At 44.8% G+C, this 13,452-nt stretch overlaps 1 protein-coding gene across 2 annotated transcripts in view; it reads left to right on the top strand.

Moving 5' to 3' along the window:
- Positions 1 to 231: 231 nt before the first annotated feature.
- HGSNAT (heparan-alpha-glucosaminide N-acetyltransferase) overlaps positions 232 to 13,452 on the top strand; it is a 33,017-nt gene continuing 19,796 nt past the window's right edge. For both annotated transcript variants that reach the window (XM_025276116.3, XR_006543887.2), the window contains exons 1-4: positions 232 to 412; positions 7,046 to 7,161; positions 12,245 to 12,381; positions 12,605 to 12,726. In XM_025276116.3, the coding sequence (XP_025131901.2) occupies positions 310 to 412; positions 7,046 to 7,161; positions 12,245 to 12,381; positions 12,605 to 12,726 (478 nt within the window). In that variant the 5' untranslated portion in view covers positions 232 to 309. The remainder of the gene's footprint in view (positions 413 to 7,045; positions 7,162 to 12,244; positions 12,382 to 12,604; positions 12,727 to 13,452) is intronic.

Here is a 13,452-nt window from a genome sequence, read left to right as displayed (position 1 = left end):
ACATCCCGCACTGACCCCGCCCTCGCTCCGCCCCGGTAACGCCCCTCCGCACTCGCCCCAACCCGCGGCGACTCGGCCCACAGCCCCGGCCTCGCCCCACCCCCAGGCCTCGCCCCGCCCCGCCGCCCTCGCTCCGCCCCCGCTCCGCCCTCGCCCCACCCCTGCAGTGACTCGCGCGGCGACTCGGCCCGCAGCCCGGCGATGACGGGCGCGCGGCCGCGCGCGGTGGAGCGGCGCGAGCCCCGGGAGCGCGGCAGCGGCGGGAGCGGCGGGCGCGGCGGCGGCGGCGGCGCGGGCGCGGCGGGCAGCATGGGCGGCGCGGGCAGCGCAGGCCGAGCGCTGGCTGCGCTGCTGCTGGCCGCGTCGGTGCTGAGCGCCGCGCTGCTGGCCCCCGGCGGCTCGTCGACGCCAGGTGAGTTCGCCCTCTGACCCGGCCCGCGGAGCGGCGCGGAGCCCGCCCGGGAGGCGCGGCGCCCGGAACTCGCGCGTCGTTTCCGCCGCGCCACCCGTGGCGGGGCCGGGGCTCGCGCGCAGAGGCCGCCCCGCATCCCGTGGGCGCCCGCCGCTTAGCGGGAGGACGCAGGCGGGGAAGTGGGGTTCCCAGGGCTTCTGGAGAGCCTTCCGCCGGGGGGCCGGCGCGCCCATCCGTCTGCCGCATGGAGGGGCTGCGGGACACCGGCCGGAGCCGCAGCCCTGAGCGCGGCGGACTCAGAGTCCGGGGCCACGGGGCTGGGTCACCGCGGCCGGGGGCGCAGTGGCAGCGCGGCGGTCGGACACCGAGGAGCCTCCCCGGCCCGCTGGGCGGTTCCGTTTCCATGGTGACGGGCTGGGCGCAGCCGCCACGGTCTGCAGGGGAGTCCGGCCGGGTCTGCGGCCCGAGACCGGTCGAGTGGCGGGCGGTGCTGCTGTCCGGCCGAGAGGACCGGGCAACTGACTCTCGCTCCCGCGAGCGTTTCCCCGGCTGTCCGGGTCTCCGAGCTCGCCAGGGAAAGGGGAAGGGGAAGCAAATTCCAGAGCGTTCCCCCGGACCCCATGGACGAAGACTCGGGGCCCTCGAGGATCTCAGTCCAGGCCCCTTCCAAGGGGGTGCTGGTCGGGGCTGGAGAGATCGGGGGTCACCTGCCTCTCCCCGCCGCTCCCAGCCCCTCTGTATCCGAACACAGGGGTTTGAGGCCGGCGGGTGTGGTTCAACCTTCCACCCCCTCCCCAGTCAAGATGCTGCAGGGCGGAGACAGCATGGATTTTGAAGTAGCGACTTAGCGGATTGCGTTTGGTACACGGTCTCCCCACCCCGCCTCAATCTCGTCCACTCCCCCTCTACATTGTAATTGAGGAGCCCACCTCGCGCGTTATGTAATCTGCCCGGTCCCAATTTGTGAGGGCAGACTCCGCACAGCGCTCTATTGGTTGTACTTCAGCATCCGTTGATAATGATCATTATCGCAGGGAACCGGTAGTTTCTAAATGGCCCTCGCCGCAGCACCTTCACAGAGCTGTGCTGCCAGGCTTCCAGTGCCACCTGGAGCCCAGGTTTGGGCGGGCAGATTCCTACCATAGGAATAAAGAACTCCACCTTCATATAAATTGAGGATTCGTTTGAAAAGGAAAAAAATAGTAGAATAAGTCTTTTAAAATATGCTCGGCACAGACACGTATGAGCTGAGAGGGAGAACCAGAAATTAAATATTTGGAAATTCAGTAAAAGCCCGATATATGATCACTATTGAAAGGCGATTTGTTTGCCTTACTGTGTGGACAGGAAGAGGAGGAGGGAATTGTTCTTGTGTGTTAAACTCCTTGAGGCTGCCCTGGGATTTCTAAGGTCAGCTGTTTGGAAGTTGGCAGCTTTTTCTAGAAACAGCATCGGTTTCAATTTTGGTGTCATATTGGATAGCTTAGGAATTTTGTCCTCTGTGTGTGTTTGTGATTCAGATGCAGACTTATTTAAAAAATTATTTTATTGAAATATAGTTGATTTACAGTGTGCTAATTTCTGCTGTACAGCAAAGTGATTCAGTTATATGTATATATACATTCTTTTTTCATATTCTTTTCCTTTATGATTTATTGCAGGATACTGAATATGATTCCCTGTATTGTACAGTAAACCTTGTTGCTTTATCCATTCTGTATATAATAGTCTGTATCTGCTAATCCTACAAACTCACTGCTTTTTTCAAAAATGTTTGAATAATGCAAAAAAGCTACAAAGGTATCAGAATCCCCTGGCCTTGCACTCACAGCGTCTTCAGCTGTTTTCTTCAATCTTGGCTGCACATTAGCATTCCTTGCGAGCTGTTTTTGTTGCTGTTGTTGTGAGGAGGATAGAAAGTGTTGATGAGGTTGTGGAGACGAGGGAGCCCTCCTCGGTGTTGGTGGGAATGTAAATTGGTACAGCCATGATGGAAAACAGTATGGAGCTTCCTCAAATGATTAAACATTGATCCAGCCTTTCTATTCCTGGGTATATAACTGAAGAAAATGAAAACACTAATTCAAACAGATACATGCACCCCAGTGTTTATAGCAGAATTATTTACAGTAGCCAAGATATGGAAGCAACGTAAGTGTCCATCAGCGGATGAATGAGTGAAGAAGATGTGGTGTGTGTATATGTATGTGTGTGTATATACACACACACCCACCACACACATACAATGGAATACTACTCAGTCATAAAAAAAGAATGAAAATTTTGCCATTTGCAACAACGTGGATGGACCTAGAGGGTATTATGCTTAGTGAAAAAAGTTAGAGAAAGGCAAATACTGTGTAACTTATACGTGAAATCTAAAAATGATTGAATGTAACAAAACGGAATCGACTCACAGATATGGAAAACAAACCAGTGGTTGCCAGTGAGGAGAGGGAAGGGGAGGGGCAAAAGTAGAGATGGGGGTGGGCAGTTAAGAGATCAAACTGCTGTGCCTAAAATAAGCAAGCCACAGGGATATATTGTATAGCATGAGGAATACAGCAAGTATTTTATAGTAAGTTTAAGTGGAATATAGTCTATAAAAATTTTGAATCACTTTGTGGTACGCCTGAAACATACATTGTAAGTCAGATGTCTTTCAATTTTAAAAATACAACAATTAAATCATACTGGTTGGGCAGGGAGGCCTGGCGTGCTGCAGTTCATTGGGTTGCAAAGAGTCAGACACAACTGAGCAACTGAACTGAACTGGTTGGGCAGAGATTCTGATTTAATTGGTCTTGGTTGGGGCCAGGGCGTTGGGGTGTTTTTTTTTTTTTTTTAAGCTTCTCAAGTAATTCTGATGTTCAGTTAGCATTAACCTTCCATACAGCCTTTTATAAAATAAATAATGTTGATTATAATTAAGAGCTTTTAAAGTCTGAAATTCACATGGAAAAATTAAGCATGAAACAAGAACCTTCTTCCACCCACCACTGGAGACTTAATAGAAATATGAATAAAAACAGCAGTCATTACAACTTTAAAGGGATGATGCTATATAGAACAATTACGAAGGAAATTGTCAACAGCTAGTGACTGCAAATTTGCAAATGGGAGCTCTCAAACCTGAACAAAGGAAATGAAGAAGGGAAAGAGTTGAAAACATGACAAATATGACAAAGGATTTACTATCACAGGGGCCAAGTGGTTAAGTAAGCATTCCAAGTATCTACAGGAACGGAAAACAGTGATGGTCAACATTTGGAGACATGTTCAAACTTGCTAATTGTTCATTCAAAGCAGAATAATACAGAAATTACATTTTCTATACATCAGGTTAAATAGCAAGGGGAAAAGATTAAGCTGCTAGGGAACAGTTTTGCTAAGTATCAGGAGACTGGAAGCACAGAGGTTAGGTGCCGGGCAGACTGGTGGGTCTCTGCAGGTCTCACCCCCCTCATCAGGCATGTCGTTGCTTGAGTCACCGGGGAGCTGGTAAACACCACACCTGCCTTTATAAATTGTCACAGCTCAACTGAGGGAGAACTTTGGCTAAATGTATCAAAAACTATTAGAAAGGCTATTTTTGGTTAAGAATTTCACTCCTGGAAGTTCATTCTAAAGGAACTATGTCAAAGGACAATGTTGATTTTCAGATGTCTATAGTACCATTTTTGTGTAGGATATATAGCATCGTTTCTTTTAAGATTTTTTTTTAATGTGGACTATTTTTGAAGTCTTTATTGAATTTTTTACAACACTGCTTCTGTGTTCTGTCTTGGTTTTTTGGCCACGAGGCATGTGGGATCTTAACCTCTCAACCAGGGATCAAACCCATACCTGCTGCCTTGGAAAGTGAAATCTTAACCACTGGACTGCCAGGGAAGTCCCCAGCATCATTTCTTATAACTGGAAGAAATGGGGAATGAAATAAAATTGTAAATAAGGTTAAACAAAAAAGAAGAAACAGTTTTAAAATAAAAAAAGTTTAACCACATGGTTGTCCCCTGCGTTGGTTGGATGTGGTCCAGACCATTATAATCATTTGTCGAGCACCTCAAAAAAAAAACTATTTTTGAGGTTCTGTGCCAAATACTTATGCATGTTATCAATTTTAGCCTCTCCAACAATCCTCTGAAGCACATACTGCTGTAACCCCTAATTTATTGATGAGGATGCTGAGGGTGGTGGAGTTCAAATTCAAGTTGGCTCATCTTGGAGTCCACACGCGTAACCCACCACGTTGTACTCCTGGTCCCAAACACCGCTCCCACTGGCTGCTTTTGAGAGGGCCGCCAAAGAACAGACAGAGCTACTGGCAAAGCTTTATTTAGCCTGGGGGAGGAAAAAGCTTCAGTAGATTATTAAAAGATACATACTGTGTATTTTGTCTTCACAGGGAGCTAAATAAGGGTAAATTTGAGTAAACTCTAAAAAATGAGAGATTTATGTTGGCTGTAGTGAAGAATTTTCCAAATTAACCAGATGAGATACTGCATAGTCCTGAATTAAGTGTTCACATTACAGAAATAAGAGAGGTTAGATTATTTCTTTCTAGTTGTGTTATCAAATAGGTTCCCTTAACCCTCCCACACAGTTGGTAGAAGTGGAAGTTGGTGCAGCCCCTGGGGAGAACAGTATGCAGGTTCATTAAAAAACTAAAAATACGACCCAGCAACCCCACTCCTTTGCATATACCCAGTTCAGTTCAGTTCAGTCGCTGAGTCGTGTCCGACTCTTTGCGACCCCATGAATCGCAGCACACCAGGCCTCCCTGTCCATCACCAGCTCCCGGAGTTCACTCAGACTCACGTCCATCGAGTCAGTGATGCCATCCAGCCATCTCATCCTCTGTCATCCCCTTCTCCTCCTGCTCCCAATCCCTCCCACCATCAGAGTCTTTTCCAATGAGTCAGCTCTTCGCATGAGGTGGCCAAAGTACTGGAGTTTCAGCTTTAGCATCATTGGTCCTGTGACCAATCTCCTTTAGAATGGACTGGTACCCAGAGAAAACCATAATTCAAAAAGATGCATGCACCCCAATGTTTATTGCAGCACTGTTCACAATAGCCAAGACATGGAAGCGATCTAAATGTCCATCAAGAGAGGAATGGGTAAAGAAGATATGGTACATGTATACAATGGAATATTACTCAGCCATAAAGAAGAATGAAATAATGTCATTTGCAGCAACATAGCTGCAACTGGATATTATCCTCTTAAGTGAAAGAAGTCAGAGAAAGATAAATATCATATGATGTCACTATATGTGGAATCTAAAATAAAAGAATGATACAAATGAACTTATTTACAAAACAGAAACAGACAAACTTCAGAAACAAACTTACAGTTACCAAAGGGGAAAGGTTGGGGGGGTTATAAATTAGGAGTTTGGGATTAACATTGCAAACTATACATAGATAGAGATATAAATGTAATAGTTAACAAAGTCCTGTATAGCACAGGGAACTCTACTCGTTTTTCTGTAATAACCTGTATGGGAAAAGAATCTGAAAAAGAATGGATATATGTATAATGAAATCATTTTTCTTTATACCTGTTGTGCTATATACTAGCACAACATTGCAAATCAACTATATGCCAATATAAAAGTTTAATTAAAGTTTTTTCTTTTTTAATATTTTCATTTATTTTTTTGGCTTTGCTGGGTCTTAGTTGCAGCATGCAGGATCTTTAGCTGTGACATATGAACTCTTAGTGGCACCATATGGGATCTTGTTCCCTAACCAGGGATCGGACCCAGGCCCCCTGCACTGGGGGTGTGGAATCAGCCATTGGACCACCAGGGAAATCCCATCCCTTTTTTCCTTTTGCCTGGAAGCTAGAGGGTAATTTCTCTTCCATCTCACAGATAATATGTGCCAATAATGGGTGACCTTGTTTTCCTAGCAAATGGGCAGAGTGAGGTGGAGAGTGTGCATCGCCCTCATGGAGCCCAAAGAGCGTCTGGTGAAGTGATGAGCTCTAAGCCAGGGAGCTCTTCTGTCCTTCAGACTTAGGCTCTCTCCTTTCCCGCCTCACATCTGCCATGGGAACCAGTTGATCCTGAACCCCAGACCTCAGGCAGAGCTCCTCAGACTGTGAAGGATGTGCAGATCCCCAAGGGATGCTGACGGGTCCTGCAGGTCTCACAAGCTGCCCGTCCCAGCTCAGAGCCGAGTGATGTGGACCAGGAAAGCTGGGGCTTGGGAGTCACACATATGGAGTCCCGGTGATTTCACGGAAAAACTCTGGCTATGGGTAGTGATGCAATCCTTGTGAGCTGTAATTTCTTCATCTGTAGGGTGGAGGAAATTCCCAGCTCTCGAGGTTGTCATAGCATCATAGAGAAGGTGCGTGGAAACTACCAAACCGGTGCCCCTCACACCTTAGCAGTTGTCGACTGTAAGGTGTGGTTGGTGTTAATTGAACCCTCGTTTGTAGTAGAGGCACACGTGTGGAAGGGGAGGGGACTGGGTGCACGTGTGCGTCCGTGTGGACAGGGCATGAGGGACAAGAAGCCCCGGCATTTGAGAAGCGTTCCTGGGAAGCTGCTGTTCACTCCAGTGCCGCTTTCTGACACAACTTTCAAGTGCCTCGTTTTTCTCTTTTTCTATTTCTTATCAGACTTAGACAAAAAGAAGCCTGTGGAGCTGAAGATGGACCAGGCTTTGCTGCTCATCCATAATGAACTGCCCAGGACAAACCTGACCGTCTACTGGAATTTCGATCGCTGTTACCATGTAGGTGCCACGTGTGTGCTCACAGTTATGTTTCTTCTGAGGCTAGTCTCATATGACCTTTGTGCTGTCATGAAACCAACAAACATGTTAGTTTGTTGTTTTTTTTTTATAATTTTATTTATCTGCTTATGCCTCTGCTGGGTTTTCGTTGCTTTGCACGGGCTTTCTCTGGTTGCGGTGCTCAGGCTTCTCGTTGCAGTGACTTCTCTTGTTTCAGAGCACAGGCTCTCCATCCACGGGCTTGGTAGTTGCAGCTCCCAGGCTCTAGAGCACAGGGTCGGTGCACAGGATTAATTGCTCCATGACACGTGGGATTTTTCCAGACCAGAGATCAAACCCATGTCCCCTGCATTGGCAGGCGGATTCTTTACCACCGAGCCACCAGGGAAGTCCCCACATGTTAGCTTTACAGGTGAGGAAGGCTAGATAAAGATTCAGAAGGAATGCCATCATGGAGAATGCCTGGCAGTGGGCCACATCTGTTCACCTTCTCTTTTCCGTGCCCATCTTTTTCAGACCACTGAGATAAGCAAATCGATAGATCTGTTTTTGGGGTTTTTGGTTTAATGTGGCAAGTGCTCTTTCATGCCACAGTAAGAGCATAAGCTAGGTCTGGGCCGCTTGCCCATTTCTGCCACCTCTTAGAGCCTGTGCCCTTAGAAGCACTCTCCAGGGGCTTAGGGTGTGACAGGTTTTCAAGTTGTTGAGGAAAGATGCGCTAGGACTGGAGTCTCAGCAGGGTGTGCATAGTTCCCTTTGCAGTGGGTTCAGTTTGACCCTTTATGAAGCCTGAACTAATAGTGTTTTATTTGACTTCTCTGCCTACTGCATAACCCTCTTGCTGGACCAGAGAAGGAAGGGATGAGATTCGGGGTTTCTCCACGGAGGGGTGGTGAGGGCTGAGGGAGGCCCACACTGAGGCCCTTCTGATGATAAAGGATTTTATATGAAGGTGTTACTCCTGTGCTAAACCTTATTGCTTTTTTGGGACAAGGCTATTCTTCCATGTAAAATGAAATAGCCTACTTCCAAATTGAGAGCTTCGGTGTACCACCTTCAGAGGAGGAATTTTCCTGGATAGTGATCTGTTTAGTGCTGTTGTTTAGTTGCTGAGTCGTGTCTGACTCTTTGACACCCTATGGACTATAGCCCGCCAGCCTCCTCTGTCCATGAGATTTCACAGGCAAAAGTACTAGAGTGGGTTGCCATTTCCTTCTCTTGGGGAATCTTCCCAACCCAGGGATCGAACCCACATCTCCTTCATTGCAAGTGGATTCTTTACCTCTGAGCCACCAGGGAATCCCCTGTTTAATGTAAATAGCTTTTTTAAAAAAGGCAAATTTTTAAAAGTCCGCAGAATGGGCATCAGCTGGAAGGTGATGGAGCAGTATGTGACACCTTCTGTAAAGTGGCATGAAACAGAACATTTGTGATAATAAGAAGGTAGGTCAAGACCAAGAAAAGGTTTATCATACAAGAAAGTTGATGTATTTAACAAAACATCAATCATGTCTTGTCAAAAGAGACTAAATAAACACAACAGGCAGAAATAATACTTTCTGCAATTTCATCTCTCTACACAACAAAAATATAATGGAAGAGAGAATACAAAGGTAAATATTTCATGGAAAATCTTTGACCTGGCCAAAGCAATTCTTACGAAAATTTGTTTCTAAATGTTGCAAACAATAAAGATGATGTTAATACAATTAGTACAAGTCGCAGCTTCTGTTTAATGAGGGCCTGCTCTTTGTTATGCATGTTACAGCTCATATAATCCTCACGGGCAATCCGGGATGCTACCGGCAGTGATGCTGAGATTAAGGGCAGGAAAGGGGCTTTCTCCTGGGTGCCCCAGCAGTCACGTGGCAACGCTGAGGTCCACACCCCTTGCTCTAGCTTCAGAGTCTGTCCGCTTTCCAAATTCTGCTTTATGTTTATTAGGAAGAAGAGGGGAAATGCAAAGCTAGTGAGTAAGGATCTCAGGGTTTTGGAAATCAGTGCCATCATCCAAACAACAAAAAAAGGAAGCAATAAAAACAGTAACTATGGAAACTGCAAAGTGAGGAAAAATGGGAATAAGAATGAGCCAAGTGATTTTTTTAAAAATAAAAGTCACACATACTCTGTAATGGTCTATATGGGAAAAGAGTCTTTTTAAAAAAAGAGAGGATATATATATATAACTGATTCACTTTGTAATATAGCAGAAACTTACACAACAGTGTAAATCAACTATACTCCAATAAAAGTTTTTTTAAAAAATCACACAATTGATAAATTACTAATATATTTAAAGAGCAATGGAAATTAATAAAATTAGAATTTATATGTCAACAGAGATTAAAATAATTATGGTTCAATGAACAGTTAAAACTGATCAATTTAAAGTAAAAAAAAATCAATTCCTTTAAAAAATGTAATATGAAGATTGATCCAAGAAGTTGAGGACATGCAATTTCCCTGGTGATCCCATGGTAAAGACTCTGTGCTTCCAATGCAGGGGGCTTGGGTTCAGTCCCTGGTCTGGGACATTCCACATGCTGTGCGGTGTGGCCAAAAAAAAAAAAAAGAAATTGAGGACATAAACAGATCAGCAACTGATTAAGAAATCTGGAAAATTATTTTCAAGTAATAAATAATTCTAAATCTATATAAGTGAAAGAGAAAGTGCTAGTCGCTCGATCGTGTCCAATGCTTCGAGACCCCATGGACTAGCCCACCAGGCTCCTCCCTCCATGGGATTCTCCAGGCAAGAGTACTGGAGTGGGGTGCCATTGCCTTCTCCAGGGGATCTTCCCGACCCAGGGATCGAACCCAGGGTCTCCCACATTCCAGGTAGATGCTTTAACCTCTGAGCCACCAGGGAAGCCCACCTATAAATCTATATACACCCACCCTAAATATAACAACTATTAAAAAAAATGATGGCTTGATACCTGATTCATTCTGCAGGGTGTTAATCTTAAAACCTATCGAAGAAATGAGAAGAAATGCAGGTCAGTGTTTCACCCTAACCCTAACCCTTAAACTTGTATCAGGTAGAATAAGTTGGCATACTGAGAGATTTAGGATGACTTATATTGTCATCCTTGAGGGATCTATAAGAAGTCATATATATGGACAACGATCAAGTTTTAACGGGAAAATTATAGTCTAAATGGGGAGATAGCCATCGCACACTGATGTGATGATTAAACATAGGAAAAATGGCAGTACTTCCCAAATTAGTTTATACAATCAACACAATTGCTGTTAATACATCAATGGATACTTTATAGAAGCTCCATAAAAAGAATTCCAAATTATATGAAAGAGTTTAAGTGGGTAAGTGAATCAGAGGATGGCCCGAAAGTGAACGGATGGTCCAGAGCCTTGCTCTGCCCGATGAGGTGCCTTGCAGAGCACAGTGGTAAGTGCAGCCAGAGAGAGACGAGGACCAGTGGTCCAAACTGAGTGTGACGAGTAGACTCTAACTTATGTATCAGTTTGACATACTACAGCGCAAACCATGGGAAAGGCATCTGGCGTTATCTGACACCATCTATCAAATACCCCAAGTAGATTCAAGTGAAAAAACCTACACATTAAAGAAAAGATGCAGAATACATCTTTATGCTCATGAAGCAACAGAAGAAATAACACACCAGAGTAGTGTGAGTGTATAAAGCCTTATAGACAACAGAATGTAGCCGCATGAAAGCACTAGAGTGGGGACGTGTTTGAGAGAATTAGAAGCTTAATGTTGCAGGACGTGAGGACAGATTTCTAAGATTATGTTTGAGGGAACTAGGTGTCTAACGTGGTTCACACCATAGGGAACATAAAAGAGTCAAAGAAAATTGAATTATTTAATGTACTGATAGGGGCTTCCGTGGGGCTCAGCAGTAAAGAATCTGCTTGACCATGCAGGAGATGCGGATTCAATCTCTGGGTTGAGAAGATCCCCTGGAGAAGGAAATGGCAACCCACTCCAGTATTCCTGCCTGGGAAATCCCATGGACAGAGGAGCCTGATGGGCTACAGTCCATGGGATTGCAAAGAATAGGACACGACTGAAGCAACTAAACAGTAACATATCTACCGATAATTAAAAATGTAATCTGAATGCTTTGGTATTATAAACTCCTAAGGCAATGGCACCCCACTCCAGTACTCCTGCCTGGAAAATCCCATGGACGGAGGGGCCTGGTGGGCTGCAGTCCATCGGGTTGCTGCGAGTCGGACACGACTGAGCGACTTCACTTTCACTTTTCACTTTCATGCATTGGAGAAGGAAATGGCAACCCACTCCAGTGTTCTTGCCTGGAGAATCCCAGGGATGGGGGAGCCTCGTGGGCTGCCGTCTATGGGGTCGCACAGAGTTGAACACGACTGAAGCGACTTAGCAGCAGCAGTGCCTGAACAGAAGGAAGAAGGATGTGACATCCTGGTCAGGCTCTGAGAAATAAATCTGTTTTAGTTTTTTATTTTATGTGAATGTTGTTTGGCCACGTGTAACAAGAACCATTAAAATGATTTTTTTTTAAGCCAATAATCTCATTTTTGGAAATTTATCCCAGGGAAAGAACTTAAAGGAATAAGAGCATCATGTGTAGATCTTTAAAAACAATATAATTTTTATAAATTATAGATATACTTATATGTCATATCATTAAATTAGATCTTTCAAAACTATAATTTATATGTTATATACAAAATAATAAATAAAAGCTTTGAAAGCAGCCTAAATATTCCTGACTATAGTATGTGATGAGACATGATGTATCAATTAATGCAACCTTGATAAATATGCAAGTTGGCTAGAATCATATAAGTTTATTTGTTAAACAATATTAGGCAAAACCATAAAAGGCAATATTTAATGGATGCTCTATTTGTTAATAATGTGAAGAATTGACCTGTGAATAAAGGTTTGTGTAGTTCTATAGCAACACCTACTTACATAGACAAATTTTACCTAAATTATTGAAATTTAAAAATTATTTACAAGCATGAGGAAGTTTTCTCAGGCCCTTCAGTTGGATATCCGACCACCGCAGACTGCCAGACCCCTAACCCTGGCCTGTGCTTGGATCTCTAGTGCCTGCTCCAGGTTCTGGCCACCGTCTCGCAGAGCAGGAAGGCCGGGCGGCCGGGCGTCGCAGCCGTGGCCGTGAGCACCCAGCACGGGTCCATCCTGCAGCTGAACGACACCGCAGAGGACAAGGAAGTCTGTAGGTTCGTACCCGCTTTGATGTGATCTACTGAAATCTGCAGTTCTCTCTGCTTTTTTTTTTTTTCCTGTTTGGCTTCTAGCTCTTCCTTCTTTCAGAACATCTTTCTGTGTCTTCCCTGGTCTCCATCCAGAGATGCCGCTCACTCTGTCTGGACGGCATCACCAGTATCCAACTCCTTATTTCCTAACCTAATGGTGTTTCTTCATTTTACCTAATTTCTGTAGGCTGGAGTACAAATTTGGAGAATTTGGAAACTATTCTCTCTTGGTAAAGCACGTCCGTGACGGAGTCAGTGAAATTGCGTGTGACCTGGTCGTCAACAAGGAGCCAGCTGACAGTAACCTTCGTACGTACATGCTCTCGCTTGATTCTGAGAGTTTGCATTTTCAACCGTTTCAGTTTTTGAGTATTGTTTGCAACATGTTGTGTAATTCAGACCCTGGATTACAGGTTGTCTGTCTCATTATGTCATGTTTATAGTGTATTTATTGTGCCATTGGTATATACTAAGAAAATTACGTGATATATAAAAATATTTGATATATCCACATATTCTCATAGTTGGTTTAATTTTAAAGCATAAATAAGCCAAAAAAAGTTAATGCAGTGGAAAGAAACTCGAAATTGGCTAGCAATCTGGCAGTTGACTGTCAAGTATCTTTCCTTCTTTTAGGATTTAGAATACAGTGTTTTCTGTATGTGTCTTTGACAGTTCAGACATCCTCTTGGGTTCTGAAGGAGTTGTTCAGTCTCTAATAACTCCTCTGGAGGAAATGAGTCCTTCCGGGCCCCCAGTAGATAGTATCAGAAGTCCCTGGAGCTGTTCCAAACAGTAAGCACTGTCCGCAGTGATGCTGTTGAAGACTGGTTGGTTGTGTCAGAAGAACATTAGTAAGAGGCAACGTGAAAGGGCCAATGTGGGAAGATTCAATCATTAAAAGAATAATGAAGTAATTGATGGAAACACCCTGAACATAACAAAAACCAGTGAGTTCACTATGAAGCTAAAAAGCACAAAGCCCCCATCCCCAAACAGAAACAATATTTTGGTTGCCTTTGGGAGTGACAGGGA

The sequence above is a fragment of the Bubalus bubalis genome, chromosome 1 (genome assembly GCF_019923935.1).
Source record: "Bubalus bubalis isolate 160015118507 breed Murrah chromosome 1, NDDB_SH_1, whole genome shotgun sequence".
Classification (NCBI taxonomy): domain Eukaryota; kingdom Metazoa; phylum Chordata; class Mammalia; order Artiodactyla; family Bovidae; genus Bubalus; species Bubalus bubalis.
The sequence above is the reverse complement of the archived record's forward strand: the minus strand, read 5'-3'. Positions and strand labels throughout refer to the sequence as shown.